At 52.5% G+C, this 16,953-nt stretch overlaps 1 protein-coding gene across 8 annotated transcripts in view; it reads right to left on the minus strand.

The window, feature by feature from the left end:
• The window catches only part of MIER2 (MIER family member 2), a 40,665-nt gene extending 25,304 nt beyond the window's left edge, over window positions 1-15,361 (minus strand). Inside the window, exons 1-3 of one of the 8 annotated variants that reach the window (XM_055102924.2) lie at window positions 15,287-15,361; window positions 6,575-6,665; window positions 4,889-5,031 (exon numbers count right to left, since the gene is read on the minus strand). In XM_055102924.2, the coding sequence (XP_054958899.1) occupies window positions 4,889-5,031; window positions 6,575-6,665; window positions 15,287-15,295 (243 nt within the window). In that variant the 5' untranslated portion in view covers window positions 15,296-15,361. Of the gene's footprint in view, window positions 1-4,799; window positions 5,032-6,574; window positions 6,666-11,030; window positions 11,135-13,800; window positions 14,937-15,286 lie in introns of those variants that run through there. The other 7 variants (XM_055102925.2, XM_057300523.2, XM_055102927.2 and 4 more) reach the window with 7 other exon arrangements.
• Window positions 15,362-16,953: the final 1,592 nt, after the last annotated feature.

The following is a 16,953-nucleotide window of genomic DNA, read 5'->3' on the forward strand; positions in this document are numbered from 1 at the left end:
ATGCGAACTATCAACGTCATGCTCTCCAGTGCTGCTTTCAAATCCTTCTGTCCTCCCTTGTGTGAGCCTCTATTCCACAGAGGCTAGTCCTGTCTGCTCAGACTCCACCCTGATCCCTGTGGGTCACTTTCAGCTTCCAACTTCCGGAACACTCCCTCTCATTCTCTCAAGATGTTAGCACTGGCCTCCCCTCCACCCCAGCTCCTGCCCAGACTCATCCTGGGGGCTTCAAGTCCACATAGAAACCTCCCGGCCTAGTCCCAGCCCTTCTCCAGGTGGAATATCTACACTGAGTCCCCCTTTTGTTCTCTCACAGGACCCCGTGGAAAGAACAGATTCTGTATGTCCATTACCTTCAGGATTATGAAGGTGGGAAGGTTGACACAGTGGTCCAGAGGCCCTTGGGTTGCCTGAACCTCTCCATAGTAGCCCAAGGTGAAGACCCTTTCCTAAGAGCACTCAGCCGTGATTTCCATTTTTGGCTTCATTGAGGCTTGCACTGATGGTGCAGCATTGGCAGCAGGCAAGAGCCCAGTGCCCGTGGAAGCTGCAGCCAGTGCATCCCTGCCCACAAGTCACTGCTGTCACATCCCTCACAGACCAAAAGCAAACACCCCAGCTTCACTTCAGAAGATGCTGGACAGCCGGGCAGGATGGCTCACGCCTGTAATCCCAGCACTTTGGGAGGTTGAGGCAGGCGGATCACGAGATCAGGAGTTTGAGACCAGCCTAACTAACATGGAGAAACCCTGTCTCTACTAAAATACAAAAATTAGCTGGGGATGGTGGTGGGTTCCTGTAATCCCAGGGAGAATCGCTTGAACCTAGGAGGCAGAGGTTGCAGTGAGCCGAGATCGTGCTACTGCACTCCAGCCTGGGTGACGAGAGCAGTACTCCGTCTCAAAAAAAAAAAGATGCTGGACAAAGTGAGCATTTTGTTAAGTCTCACCGTGAGCAGATGTTTCCATGTGCTGTGAGGGCGTGGGAAGCATGCAGAATGCACCTGCTGCATACCAAAGTGAGGTGGTTCCTTCAAGGAACCACATGCATGGAACGAGTGGTGAGACGAAGAGGCTGTTCCTGGTCGTTTCACCTGAAAGAATGCTGGCCAACTACAGCCACTCAGACAGGCACCTGGCAGACGCTGCCTTGTATGCAAGCCAGGGGGGCTGTTACTTCAAAGGAAACAGCTGACCATAACTGCTGCAATGGTAAAACTCAAGATTTTGAAAAACTTGGGTTTGATAACATGAACTTGCCGAATTTCTAATATTTAAAAAACTTATAGGCCAGGCACGGTGGCTCACGCCTGTAATCCCAGCACTTTGGAAGGCCGAGGCGGGCGGATCACGAGGTCAGGAGATCGAGACCATCCTGGCGAACATGATGAAACCCCGTCTCTACTAAAAAAATACAAAAAATTAGCCAGGCAAGGTGGCAGGTGCCTGTAGTCCCAGTTACTTGGGAGGCTGAGGGAGGAGAATGGCATGAACCCGGGAGGCGGAGCTTGCAGTAAGCCAAGATCGCGCCACTGCACTCCAGCCTGGGCGACAGCGAGACCCTGTCTCAAAAAAAAGAAAAAAAAGAAAAAAAACTTATGATAAGGCTGGTGGTGATATCAACTGTTACAGTCAACCCTAACCCCCAACATGACTATATTTGGAGACGGGGCATTTACAGAGGTAATTAAGGTTCAAGGAGGCCGTGAGGGTGGGGCCCTGATCCAACAGGATTAGTGTCCTTTCAAGAAAAACACCAGAAGGCTCCCTCTTGTTCTCTATCCACCATGTGAGGACACAGCAAGCCAAGAAGAGAGCCGGCACCAGAACCCACTCTGCTGGACCTTGATCATGGACCTTTCCGCCTCTTGACCTGTGAGGTTCACTGATACGGTCTCAGATTCCACTCCACAACTATTCTCTACAAAACTATCACTTGATGGGTTTTGCTGTAGCATCAAAGAAGAATACCCACAATTATCTGAAAAGCTGTGAAATACTCCTACCTTTTTCAACCACAGATCTGGCTGAGGCTGTATTTTTACTTCAACCATAAGAGCCTATCACAACAGATCAATGTCTCCCTTAAAAGACAGAAACTGACCAGGCGTGGCTCATGCCTGTAATCCAAGTATTTTGGGAGGCCGAGGTGGCAGGATCAACTTGAGGTCAGGAGTTCGAGACAAGCCTGGCCAACATGGTAAAACCTCGTCTCTACTAAAAATACAAGTTAGCCAGGCATGGTGGTGGGCACCTGTAGTCCCAGCTACTCAGGAGGCTAAGGCACGAGAATCACTTGAACCCAAGAGGTAGAGGTTCCAGTGAGCCCAGATTGCACCACTGAACTCCAGTCTGGGCAACAGAGCGAGACTCTGTCCCCAGAAAAAAAAAAAAGACAGAAACTGGGTCAGGTACAGTGGCTCACACCTATACTCCCAACACTTTGGGAGACCTAGGTAGAAAAATCGCTTGAGGCCAACAGTTTGAGACCAACCCTAGCAACATAGCAACAACTCTACAAAGAAATAAAATAAAAACGCTGGTGAGGTATGGTGGCGTGCGACTATAGTCCCAGTTACTCAGGAGGCTGAGGCAGGAGCATCCCTTGAGCCCAGGAGTTCGAGGCTGCAGTAAACTATGATTGCACCACTGCACTCCAGCCTAGGCAAAAGTGAGATCCAGTCTCAAAAAAATAAATAAATGTTTTAAAGACAGAAGCCTGGCCAGGCGTGGTGGCTCACGCCTGTAATCCAGCACTTTGGGAGGCCGAGGTGGGCAGATCACAAGGTCAAGAGTTTGAGACCAGCCTGTCCAACATGATGAAACCCCGTCTCTGCTAAAAATACAAAAATTTGCCGGGCGTGGTGGCACGCACCTGTGGTCCCAGCTACTCGGGAGGCTGAGGTAGGAGAATCGCTTGAGCCCAGGAGGCGGAGGATGCAGTGAGCCAAGATCACACCACTGCACTCCAGCCTGGGAAACAGAGCAAGACTCCATCTCAAAAAAATAAAAAGACAGAAGCTGGATTTTCATATTTGCTTCTACATTCAAAGAGATATGGAAAACTAAAAATTCAGTCTTCTAATTTTTTTTCTTTTGGGACAGTTTTTTTTCATTTTCATAAAAATATTTATATTAACATGTAACTGACTTATTCAGCCTCCTGAGTAGCTGGGACTACAGACGTGCACCACCACGCCTGGCAATTTTCGTATTCTTTTTTTTTTTGAGATGGAGTTTCACTGTGTCACTCAGGCTGGACTGCAGTGGCACATCTCAGCTCATTTTAAAATGAGTAAGCGAATAAGTATTTTTACATGTCAATTTTTTTTGTTTTTTTGAGACACAGTCTTGCTCTGTCCCCCAGGCTAGAGTGCAATGGCCTGATCTCAGCTCACTGCAACCTCCGCCTCCTGGGTTCAAGCGATTCTCCTGCCTCAGCCCTTTGAGTGCTGGGATTACAGGCGCCTGCCACCACGCCCGGCTAATTTTTGTATTTTTAGTAGAGACGGGGTTTCACCATGTTGGCCAGCCTGATCTAGAACTCCTGACCTCAGGTGATCCACCTGCCTCAGCCTCCCAAAGTGCTAGGATTACAAGCATGAGCCACCGCGCCCAACAATTTTTGTATTTTTAGGACAGACAGGGTTTCACTACGTTGGCCAGGCTAGGCTCAAACTCCTGACCTCATGATCCGCCTACCTCGGCCTCCCAAAGTGCTGGGATTACAGGCATGAGCCACTGCATCCGGCCAATTTACATGTCAGTTTTAACTTTTCATGTAATAAAAAAGCAATAGATAAAGCACATTAAGAAAGCTCCTTGAAACTCTAATTTTTTTTTATTTTTTTTTTGAGACAGGGTCTCACTGTGTCGCCCAGGCTGGAGTGCAATGGCGTGATCTCGGCTCACCGCAACCTCCGCCTCCCAGGTTCAAGGGATTCTCCTGCCTCAGCCTCCCGAGTAGCTGGGACTATAGACGTGCACCACCACGCCTGGCTAATTTTGTATTCTTTTTTTTCTTTTTTGGAGACGGAGTCTCGCTGTGTCCCCCAGGCTGGAGTGCAGTGGCACGATCTCAGCTCACTGCAAGCTCCGTCTCCCGGGTTCACATCATTCTCCTGCCTCAGCCTCCCGAGTAGCTGGGACTATAGACGTGCACCACCACGCCTGGCTAATTTTGTATTCTTTTTTTTCTTTTTTGGAGACGGAGTCTCGCTGTGTCCCCCAGGCTGGAGTGCAGTGGCACGATCTCAGCTCACTGCAAGCTCCGCCTCCTGGGTTCACGTCATTCTCCCGCCTCAGCCTCCTGAGTAGCTGGGACTACAGTCACCCGCCACTATGCCCGGCTAATTTTGTTTTTGTATTTTTAGCAGAGACAGGGTTTCACCGTGTTAGCCAGGATGGTCTCGATCTCCTGACCTTGTGATCCGCCCACCTCGGCCTCCCAAAGTGCTGGGATTACAGGCGCACGCCCGACAATTTTATATTCTTAGTAGAGATGGGGTTTCACCATGTTGGCCAAGCTGGTCTCGAACTCCTGATCTCAAGTGATCCGCCCACCTCAGCCTCCCAAAGTGCTGGGATTACAAGCGTGAGCCACTGCACCCAGCCCGAAACTCTCAATAATTTTTAAGAGTACAAAGCAGGTCCTGAGACCAGAAGATATGAGAGCAGCTGGCTTAATCCTTGACCACTGTGCTGCTCAGAGAGCCCCATGAAAGACCTGGTCTCCACTGAATTTCAGCTACTAGGACAGCATCTGGCACTTTGCAAAAAGATGTACAATTTAGCACTTACCAATGTGGAATCTGAGCTGCACAAAACTCATGAGGCTTACCCCGGAGGGCTCCACCCAACACAGGGGCAGGATCGCCTCGGCCAAGTACCTGGGAGATGAAGTCCTTCTCCAGCTCCTCCTTGGGCTTGTCTGGGCACCTCGAGGCCTCCTCGCACTCCCCCCGAACACTGTAGTTCTGTGACAGGATCTCTGCGAGGTTGAACTGATGGTCTCCAGAGCCCATGGACACCACTGGGGAGAAGACAGCAGCCCAGGTGAGCACCTTGCCTCGCCTGTCCCAACCATCCTGCCGAGACTACTGACGCCTGGAGAAGCCCTAAGGATGAGGCCCTCTGCATGCTGCCAGGATCAGCCTCATGAGGGAACCCAACAGGACACCCCACGACTAATGCACACAGGAACACGGCTGGTGAGCTGCACATACAAATTCCAAGGATTTTTTTGGGGGGTGGGTGTGTCTCTTTCTGAGAGACTGCTTGTCTTCCTGAACACAGAGAAGCCTGCGAGGATTTGGGGAGCAAGTGGACTAGAAAGAGACCAACACCCATCTCGTTAGGGTAGAAGGAGCAGCAGGACTCAGTGGAGGTGGGTTCACGCCGGACTCCATGACTCCTGAAACAGGGGTGACGCTGAACCCTCACCTGCACAGGGCAGTACAGCATCAAGGAGCATGCAGGGACAAACCAATGGGGGCTCGACAACGCCAGTCCCTTAAGCTCCGTCTGCAGGGCCACATAAAGAAGCCATGCGATGTACATGGCCCAACAGTTGGTGGCTGTCATCAGATCCAGGGTTTCCCCAAAAGAACTGGGATGTGTCACCATTCCTCTGCATGTTTACTCTCCAATTGGTCAAATTTTTAAACAAACAAAGGAAATAGCTAGGGCTCAATCAATCCAGACAGAGAGCAGTGTAGGCCAAGGCTGGGGGCCTGAGGGCCTGGGAGTCCAGGGCAGGAGGCCTCTAGGGCAGCCACACAGCCTGTAGGGCTGGGCACACAGGTGTGCACCACACACAGCCCATGCACAGAACATGCAGCTGCAGGGCACAGAGGACCCCCAGCGGCAGGCACCTCGTTAGAGTGAGGGAATGACCTGGAGCTGAATGGGTGCGCCCGGACCCTCAGTGACCACCGCACCCTTGGAGGAGCCACGTGAGGGAAAACAGGGATGGCACCGCCTTCTCTGGGGACTCGGGTGGTGACTAGTTTGATACGGAAAGAGACGCAGCCCTACACCTGGCAGAAGGAGCCCGGCCAGGGGAAGAAAGAACAGTCATAGAGACCCTTGCCCTACAGCGTCAGCTCCTCCCCGTGGGCCCAACGCAGGTGGCTGGCAGGCGGGCATGGGACCTTGATGCCCACTGGGCAAGCAGCAGCGCAGGGAGATGCAGGGAACCCGGGGTGCTGCCTGTCTCGCCGCCCTCCACCTTCTCAGCCCCGGCTCCCTCAGCAAGCCACCCCTTCCCAACACCCTGGCAAGATGAGGCAGCCCTCAGCTCGGTGCAGGCGTGTGCCCGGGTCCTCTGCTGGGGGTGCTGGGCTCTGAGGATGGTCTTGGGTCGCCTGGGCTCCCTGCCCCTGCTAAAGAACAGGAAGACGGAGTCCTGACCACTCTGCCCCACAGCTCCATCTGAACGGGTAAGAGCTGGGACACCCTGGACTCTGGAAGCCAGTGTGCCGGTCCACAGCTCAGCCAGGCCCAGCAGGCATTCTGTCTCTCACAGCCACAAAGGCCTTGGCGGACCTGAGCAGGGGAAGGAGGGAGGAAGGTACCTGCTGTTGTCTGCAAGCCCGGCTCCCCTGGGCACAGGCTGTGCTCGAGGCAGGAGACCACACGAGGACTCTGCCTCCCCAGCGAGGAGGCCTGCGAAGGAAGAGAGGCAGGGTTAGCTCGGCCGGCCCAAAACCTGCTGCTGGACATCACAGTGTGGCAGCCAAGAGCAAGCGCTGGTCAGAGCCCAGTCCCCAGTGACCAGGGAAGGGGCTTTGTCTCCGCCTCTGAGGGCTGGGGGACACTAGGAGCAGCACACGCGTGTGGCCGCCACTCGCCCCGCCTCCCACCAAGGACCGCTCACAGGGTGGAGGCGTTCTCGCCCAGGGCAGGACATGCATCATGTGACACTGAAAACTGCCCACACACAGGCCTACAGTCCTGACCCATGCTGCAACCTGGATGAAGCTCAACAACAGCATGCGCTGGGAGGGAAGCCAGACACCAACGGCCACAGCGTAGGGTCCATTGATACCAAACATCCAGAACAGGCCAGTCCACAGACAGAATGGGGGCTCGTCCAGAACAGGCCAATCCACAGACAGAATGGGGGCTCGTGGGGGCCAGGAGCCAGGGAGAGAGACAGTGGGAGAGTGACTGCTAACAGGGACAGGGCTTCTTTTGGGGATGACAGAATGTTTTAGAATCAGATAGAGGTGACGGTTGCATGGTCGTGAATACACTAAAAATCAATGAATTATAAACTTTAAAATGGGCATATTTTATGGTTTGTCAATTACCTCAATTTTTTTTATAAAAAGGCAAACAAAACCATTATAAGTTACCATTATCACAATGTTCAATCTCTCTCTCTTTTTTTGAGACAGAGCCTTGCTCTGTCGCCCAGGCTGGAGTGCAGTGGCGCAATCTCGGCTCACTGCAACCTCTGCCGCCCAGGTTCAAGTGATTCTCCTGCCTTAGCCTCCCGAGTAGCTAGGACTACAGGTGCGCACCACCACGCCCAGCTAATTTCTGTATTTTTACTAGAGATGAGGGTTTCACCATGTTGCCCAGGCTGGTCTCAAACTCTTGACCTCAAGTGATCCGCCCGCCTCGGCCTCCCAAAGTGCTGGGATTATGGGTGTGAGCTACCGCAAGCCACGATCTCTCTCATGTACATAAACACAAAACCCTCAACAAAATACTAGCAAACTGAATCCAGCAACACATAAAGATGATTATAAGCCACGACCAAGTAAGATTTACTACAGGGATGCAAGGTCGATTTAATATCCAAAAGTCAATTAATATAATACATCACATCAATAAAATAAAAAAACAAAACACAGGATCATCTCAACATACCCAATCCAACAAAATCCAACATACTTTCATAATGAAAAATACCCAACAAACTCAGAACAGAAGGGAGCTTCCTTCTTGGAAAAACCCATACTTATCATTGCCCTCAATGGGGAAAGGCTGCTTTCTCCTTCACACCACGAGCACCACAACGTGTACTCTCACCTCTCATGCTAAATGGAGTGCTGGATGGTGTAGTCGGCGTAAAAGCATCAAATAAAAAGAATCAAGATCGGTAAGGAAGCCGGGCACGGTGGCTCACGCCTGTAATCCCAGCACTTTGGGAGGCTCAGGCAGGCGGATCCCTTGAGGTCAGGAGTTCAAGACTAGCCTGGCCAACATGGTGAAACCCTGTCTCTACCAAAAATACAAAAAAATTAGCCAGGCATTGTGGCATGTGCCTGTAATCCCAGCTACTCAGGAGGCTGAGGCAGGAGAATTGCTTGAACCAGGGAGGCGGAGGTTGCAGTGAGCCGAGATCGTGCCACTGCACTCCAGCCTGGGCAACAGAGCAAGACTCCATCTCACCAAAAAAAAAAAAAAAAAAAAGGCTGGGCGCAGTGGCTCACGCCTGTAATCCCAGCACTTTGGGAGGCCAAGGTGGGCAGATCACGAGGTCAACAGATGGAGATCATCCTGGCCAACAAGGTGAAACCCTGTCTCTACTAAAAATGTAAAAATTAGCTGGGTGTGGTGGCGGGCACCTGTAGTCCCAGTTACTCGGGAGGCTGAGGCAGGAAGATCGCTTGAACCCAGGAGGCAGAGGTTGCAGTGAGCCGAGATCGTGCCACTGCACTCCAGCCTGGCAATACAGCAAGACTCCATCTCAAAAAAAAAAAAAAAAAAAAAGATTGGTAAGGAAGAAGTAAAACTATCTCTGTGCTGGTGCTGGTGACATGATCTAAAAAACTACTCAAACTACAGTGAGTTCAGCAAGGTTGCAGTACACAAAATCAATACATAAAAATCAATTTTATTTCTATATAAAAGCAACAAATACAAAAAGAACAATTCCATTTACAATAGCATCAAGGGAAGTGTGAAATGTGTACAGTACTCTGAGTGAACAAAGCAGTGTTGAAAGGAAGATTCAAGGGAATGAAAAGGCATCCCACGTTCATGGCTGAGAAGACAACATTAAGACGGCAACACCCCCCACTGATTAACAAATTCAACACCATCTCTATCAGAACCCCAGCTGGCTTCTTTGTAGAAACCCACGAGCCGATTTCAAAAAGCATATGGAAGCTCAAGGTACCCCAAACAATCTTGAAACAATACTTCCTGATTTCAAAATTCACCACAGAGCCACAGCAATCAAAACAGTGTGGTACTGCCATAAGGACAGCACAAAGATCAACGAACTAGAACTGAGAATCCAGAAATACACTCACACATTCATAGTCAATTGGATTTCAACAAAGGTATCAAAACAGTTCCATGAAGGAGTGAACAGTCTTTAACAAATGGTACTGGGACAGTTGAATATCCATGTGCAAAAGAATGAAGTTGGACCCCTATCTCATACCATATGCAAAAATTACCTCAAAATGGATCAAAGGCCTTAAATATAAGAGCCAAAACCATACAACTTTTCGGAGAAAATATATGGATAAATATTTGTAACCTTTTGATTGAATCTAAAAATGTGGTGGGAAAAAAAGTTTGTGACCTTGGATTTGGTAATGGTTTCTTAGATAAGACACCAAAATCACAAGTGACAAAAAAAAAAAAAAAAAACCAAATGGATAAACAACTTCACCAAAATTAAAAACTTTTGTGCTTCAAAGGACGCCACCAAGAAAGTGAAAGGACAACTGAGAGAATAGGAGAAAATATCTGAAAAATAATCTATCTGATAAGGAACTTGTTCTCAGTATAAAGAACTTTTAAAACTCAATAAGGAAGAGAGAATCCCATTGAAAAATGGGCAAAGGATCTGAACAGACATTTCTCCAAAGAGGACAGACAAATGGCCAATAAGCACAGGAAAAGATGCTCAATGTAATATCAGGGAAAAGCAAGCAAAGTCCACACTACGATACCACTTCCTAATCAGAGAATAAAAACTGTGCTCAAAAAGACAGTAACAAGTGTTGGCAAGAACGTGGACAAAGTGGAACTCTCCTGTGTCCTGCCGGTGGGAATGTTAAAATAGTGCAGCCACTTTGGAAAATAGTCCAGCAATTCCTCCAAAAGTTAAATAGTATCTAACCATGTGACCCAGGTCAGGGTCCTAATATCCATCAGCTGACAAAAACAGAACAAAGGACTAGCAATGGGGCAAAGAAGGATGCACTGACACACTACCACATGGATGTACCTCAAAAGACTCATGCTCCTGAAACAGCCAGACACAAAAGGCCACGCATCGTATGACTCATTTAATCTCAAATGTCTAGAGCAGGCAAATTCATAGAGACAGAAAATGGATTCCTGGTGGAAAGGGGCTGGGGGTTGATCTGGGGTTTGGGGAGTGACCACTAAGGGGTGTGGGGTTCCTTTTGGGGTGATGAAAATGTTTTAAAATTGACTGTGACGGTGGCTGCACAACTGGGTGAATACACTAACAACCACTGAACTGGACACATTAAAACGGTGAACTGCATGGTAAATGAATTATACCTCGGGAAAGCTGCTGCCAAAAAGAGTAGATTAAAATATTTAATGAAGTTTAAAAACTCGTGTAGTAAGAATTTCAATACTTCTTCACGGGTCCTCAAGAAAAAACCTCACAGGTGGTATAATCATTCCCCTCAAAAAAAACAAGGAAACAAGCTCAAAGAGATAGAGTCAGTTACCCAAGCTCACACAGCAGGTTGAGTGGTGCAGTTACAAAGTGGAGCTCAGGCCAGCGGCTTGCAAACCCTTTCCAGCCCATCACACTACTGGGGAGCACAGCGGCTAGTACAGTTGGCCCTTGAACAACGCAGGGGTTACGGGTGCCAACCCTCCACACAGGTGAAAACCCACGCATGACTTCTGACTCCCCGAAACTTGATTAATAGCCTCCTGCTGGTCGGGAGCACTGCCGGTAACATCAACAGTTGATAAACGCATATTTTATATATTGTATTATGTACTGTATTCTCACAAAAAAAGTAAACTACAGAAAAAGTTATTAAGAAAATTGTAAGAAAGAGAAAGCGTATTTACTATTCATTAAGTGGAAGTGGATCATCCTAAAGGTCTTCGTCCTCATCATCTTCACGTTGAGTAGGCTGAGGAGGAAGAGGAGGGGTTGGTCTTCCTGTCTCGGGGTGGCAGAGATGGAAGGAAATCCATGTATAAGTGACCCATGCAGTTCAAACCCGTGAGGTTCAAGGGCCAACTGTACAGCAACGTACAGCAAAGCCATGGAAGGGAGCTGGGGCAGCCACTGGCCCTGGAGTGACTCTGGCAACAAGGCTGCCAAGGACCAAGGAGCACCTCAAGCTCTAAGTGGAGAGTGACAGGACCCATCCAGCTTTAGAAAGTTTAGCTCCGTGGTGGCAGAGGGCAAACAGAAGACAGAGGGAAGGAAGAGCCAGCAGGGCCCCCAGTGGGAAGGGGCCATGGGGACTGGAAGCAAGCAGCACAGAGTGCATGGCAGCTGCACGGGCATCTCATGCCTCCTGCCCTGGGGTTGGCCTGGGACTGACAGAGATGGCCTCACCTCTTTCCAGGACACAGCAGGTGGCCACCAGCCCACAACCACTCTGCACAGCCACACGCGGTGTGAAGCCACAGGGAAAGCATCTTAAGTGACCTCTGAAATCACCCTCAGCCCCCTCTAGGACCCTCTGGGTAGGGGTCGAGGACAGGCTCTCTGGGCAACGCTTCCTGCCTCAGTCAGGGGCTGGCTTTCTACTCCCGCAACCAGGAGCCTGACTAACAAGGGGATGGCAGGCGACCACATCAAATGAGGCCCCAGTCTGGACAGCAAGTTGACAACAGTCCCGCAGGCTTGAGATCCACACCAAGTAACAGGGAGTAACATGTGGCCCCAGGAGAGGTGGTCTGCAGGGTCTGAGGAGGATCCGGCCCTTATTTGACTTGCCATTTAACAGGAGAGCTAAGGCAGAGGGGGGCAAAGAGGGAAGCGGCTGGGAACGGCAGAAAGGGCCACCAACAGGGAGGCCCTGAGCAGCCTGGGATCCCCAAGTTCATTTCCAGGCGACTCTGAGTTCCTGGAACTTACCACGGAATACAGACTTCATGGATCTTCTTCCTCCCGCTGCCCCTGCCTGGTGTCCAGGTGCAAGTCTACTCTCAAAGCAGGTTCCCAGGGACTCTACTTCACTCACTGAGAACACTCTGCATGTTTCCCTCTGAGTTCACTCCCAGGAAAGACAAAGTCCTCTGTTTTGTCAAAGTGGAAGCAGCAAAAAGAGGGGGAGCAGGCCAACGGTATTCCAGGCAACAAAAAAAGCAAAGGAAGCGTAAACAGCATTCTAGAAACAAGGTCCAGAGGACAACAGGCCACAGACCCAGGCGTCCGCCAGGGTCTTCAGGCAGTAGAAGCGGCAGCCAGCTACTCAACATAAAGACTGCACCAGAGGCCCGGGTGCAGAGCACAGACCAGCCCTTCCCCCAGGGCAGCCCCCACAGGTATAGAGTGCACCAGAAACACAAGGGGCCACCCTTCAAAGCTTAACCCAAAATGACAGGGTGGCAGGTTCCATTGGCCAAGATGGCTGCACCTACCTCTCCCATGCCCCAAGCCCTCTCCCCAGTGTGACTGAAACAACCTCCTCCTAAGAGCCATGCTTGACCCTCCTCCCACCCACACCAACTCAAGTGCCAGGCGCTTGTTGGACTACCCAGCACCCCACTCCTCCGTCTGACCAATGTTCCCTGGGCGCCCACTCTGGGCTCAGCAAGGCAGTGGCGTGGTGGTTAACCTGAGAAACAAGTTCCACCTGCCTCCACCCACATGGAGTTGCTAGTTTTGGACACAGACAACAAACAAGTGGACATGTATGGTACCGAGAGGAGAAAACAGGGCGCACGGGCTCTGCAACTGCGGGTCAGGGAAGGCCTGGGGGGCCTGAGTCGAGGTGGAACCATCGTTGGCAGCCCCCAAATGGGTAGCGTGCACCAGCAAACAGGAGCCCAGGGCCCTAGAGTAGGGGCAGATCCGTGGGGACCACCTCACAGGGCTGCGGGACTCAGCAAGGAGGAGCATTTTATCCCAGGGACCATGAAAAGCCATGGAGGGTTTTAGGCAGGAGCAAAAGGTGGTGCTCTTAGGTTTTTAAAAGATCAATCTAGTATGCTTGAGGAAAGTATGAAGCATTCCCGTCTGCCACTGTGGTGCTTATGATTATTCTGGGATACTGATACAGAATAAAGTAGCTAGTACTGATCACGTGCTATAAAGTTACAAATTGCCACTTTTACGGGTTAAAAACAGTGGAATATCGTCAACTTCACAAGATTCAACTTCTACGTACAAGCCGTTGTGGCAGGACCTCATCAGACCTCCTAGCTCTGAAGGGTGGCCATTAAACTTCCCATTTCAGAGATGAGGAAAAGGAAGTTCTGAGTCACTGAGCAACCTGCCCAAGGCCACACAGAACAAGTCCGGTGGTCAGACAGCTTGCCATGGCTCCTCACGCTCAGCACCTCATACTTGTTGGTCCTAACCCACCCACGTCTCTCTCTGACCAGACTCTGCATCCCTGTAGGAGAGGCCCTGTCTGCTCCATTCACTCCCAGATCCTCAGGCCGAGGACAGAGCGGGACCTCCTTAGAAAATCAAATCAAATTCACTCAACAGGGCACCACCCCAAAGTGTAAAACAGAGTTACCAGGAGCAGCCGGACCACAAGCTGCTGTGCACATTTACGGAGCTCAGCCTAGGGCAGGGCAGAACAGCCACATGGCAGCTCTGGGGGAGGCTGGCTTGGGAGTCTGACTTGTGCCATCCCAGACACAGAGCTACCTGTCAGGCCACGTGTGTTGCCCAGATTCCAGGAGCACAACTCATTCGACCACCACATCGCTGCAGGGCCACTGGGAGACGCGGCTTCTGCCTCCGACCCTGGAGGACAGCCACCATCTGCATGGGGACTCAGTCTCCCTAAACGTCTCAAGAAGAACTAATTCTCGATGAAGGAACTGGCCGGTGGTCTGGCCTAGTATCGAGACACCTACACCGTCTTTGGCATAAACACAGGGTCTGTTACTGCCCCTGAGGTCGTCACCGGGGGAGAGAATGGCCAGTCCTGCCTTCCACAACGCCCAAGACATAAACACGCAACGTGGCACCACGGCCAGGCCGCAGTTCCAATCCCGGCTTCCCACGAGGCGGCTGTGCCTGGCTGGGTGGGCACCTTTTCCTTTGGGCTCTACCCCAGAGATAGGATCAGCTCTTGAGTCTGCCCGCCTGTCGTAACTTCTGCGCACAGAAGTCATGCACTGAGTCCCATTGACTGAGCACCTCGCAGCCGCCGCACCTTCACCTACATTATCTCTTTCCATCTTCACCAGGGCCCTCTAAGGTGAAAGCAAGTCCACACAGGCTCATCCACCACTCCAAAATCAAAAAAAGCTTCAAAAGCGAAAGTTTCTTCCCTCCTGGTTTGACCTGACACGAAGCTATCTGTTGTCTTATCCTAGACAGTCCTAGGTGGGTTTGATCAAACATCACAGTCCAAAATCCCACAGATCCTCAAATTGGAAAAAATTCTGGATTCCAAAATATAGCTGGCCCCAAACATTTCAGATAAAGGGTCCCGGGCTTGTTTCCTGGACGAGGGAGGAGGCTCCAAAAGTAACTTCGTGCCCGGGAGAGGCTGGTCCAACTCTGCTGAGATCCGCCCCGACACTCTCTAGGCCCCGGCAGACCCGCCCACCCTGCGCCCAGTTTGCGCCAGGCGGGTCCGCGTCGGGAGTTCAAATCCCGCCCGGGGTCTGACCCAGCCCCGCCGGGGGGCTCGCGGGCGGCGGAGGCGCGGTGGGTCCACCGGGATCCCGATGGGGAGCGCGGGGCGCCTGGCGGCCCCAGCACTCGGCAAAGTTGGCAAAGGCGCGGGAGGGGAGGCCTGCGCGCCGCGGGGCCCGGACCGGGGCCGGGAACCGGAGCCGGACCCTGGAACGGAGCCGCGCGCCCACCGGACCCCCGACACCAGCCCCGCCCCGCGTCCCTCCCCTCCCCCACCCCGGCCCCCGCCCGCCCCGGGCCGCCGCGCATGCGCACTGCAGCCCGCGATGTGGCAGCCGGGGGAGTGGGGGGGGGCCGGGCCGGGGGCGGCCGCCGACGGAGCCCCGCGCCCCTCCGGCCCCGGACGGGCCAGGCGCCCCGGCCGGCCTCAGAGCTCCAGAGCGGGGCTCTCCGTCCCTGGGGCCCACGACGAGGCCGAGCCACGGCGGCGGGGGGCGCGGACGCGCGGGGGCGGGGGGCCGGCTCCCCCGGCCCGCTCACTCACCTCCGCCATGGCCGTGTGTGCGCGGGAGGCGGTGGCCGCGCCGGGATCCCCGGATGAGGGGCCGCGCACTCATTGGCTGTGGAGCCTGGAGGGCGGGGCAGGGGCGGAGCCTGGAGGGGGCGGAGAGCGGGCCGGGCGCGTAGTAGGTGCGCGGGCGCGGGCGCGGGCGCGCAGCCGAGCGTGGCCGGCGGCTTCTGGCGAGCTTGCGGTGTCTTCCCGGCCGTCTCTGCTGGACCCTGGCCTTGGCCTTGGCCTTGGCGGAGGAGACTGCATTCCATAAAAATACGAATTCCTGATAATCACACCTGCGTGGGGACCACGTGGTCCTGTGTGACCTCTCCAATCCCTCGGCTGCTCGCTGTTAATACCCCGCGTGGCAGACTAGGAAACTGAGGCCCAGGGCGACGGGCCACCCAGAGTGTCAGTGATAGAGCCAGAATTGGTGTCCGGGCTGCGTGGTTCTGGAACTTTCTGCACTTTCGCCCCCGTGATGAGCAAACTAGCGCGCGGAGGAACCAATCGGGGAGCTTGCGAACGCGCACCAGTCGGAGAGGTTTTAGAAACGGTGGCCCCGCGCCGGAGAGCCCAAGGCGGGAGGCAGGGAGGTGGGCTTGACCCCAGGGCCATTTGGTTCTGCAGTCCGTCGTTTCGCAGATTGAACATTTCTGGAACACGTGCACGTTCTGAACCTGAGGGTTTGAAGGAGACAGCCCTAACGCCTGTCTTCAGGGCGTTTAGAGTGGAGGATGGGAAGGCAAGGACTCGCCACACCTTAAATTTGAGACGGATAAGTGCCGTGAATCTTCGGGGCGCACGATGCAGAGAGAGGATAGGAAGCAGGGGTGGGGCGTGAAGAGGCAGGGGCCAGGTGGGAGCTGTGGGGCCTGGACCAGAGTGCAGAGAGACTTGAGAAGGTGGACACCACAAGACTCGCTGATGGAGGGAAGCTGGAGAGAGTGAAGGATGGCCTCCAGATGTGTGGCTTGCGCAAATGAGTGGAGGGCGGTTCCTACTGAGACCAGGAAGAAGAGAATTGGAGACCAGGAAGAAGGGAATTGGGGACCAGGAGGAAGGGAATTGGGGACCAGGAAGAAGAGAATGAGTCTCATTCCTGTTTCCCAGTGATCAGCCAATGAATAGTGAGAACTTGACATGCATCAGCCTTGATTCCTGATGCAAAATCATTACTCAGTCCTCTGAGAATTCCCCAACCAAGAGATAGAAGAACCACTCTGGAGGGGTCTACCCTCACTCCTTTTTTGGTTTACATCATTGAGATTGAGGGTTCTGGCCCTCGTGTTGAAGAGTCCTCACTGATTTGTGCAACAGTTGGTTCCTTCCTTTATTATTCATTTGTTATTATTCATTCAGTCATTCAGTGAACTGAACACATATCTTATGCAGTCCTCAACTGGGTGCTGGGTAGCCAGAGGTCCTGTGAAGCAGGGAGAAGCATGAACAGATAAGAGAGTGAGGTGCTGTGCTGTAACAGGTGAAGGAGCCCGAAGACAAGGGCTTGAGTCCACCTGGCACAACCAGGGAAGACTCTTAGGAGAGGGCTTGGCAAGAATCATCACATAGATGTCAAATGAGGACTTGGGTGAAGAGAAGGGTATTGTGGCCTGGAACGGTGACTCACACCTGTAATCCTAACACTTGGGGGGGCA

This window comes from Pan paniscus, chromosome 20 (genome assembly GCF_029289425.2).
Source record: "Pan paniscus chromosome 20, NHGRI_mPanPan1-v2.0_pri, whole genome shotgun sequence".
NCBI lineage: Eukaryota > Metazoa > Chordata > Mammalia > Primates > Hominidae > Pan > Pan paniscus.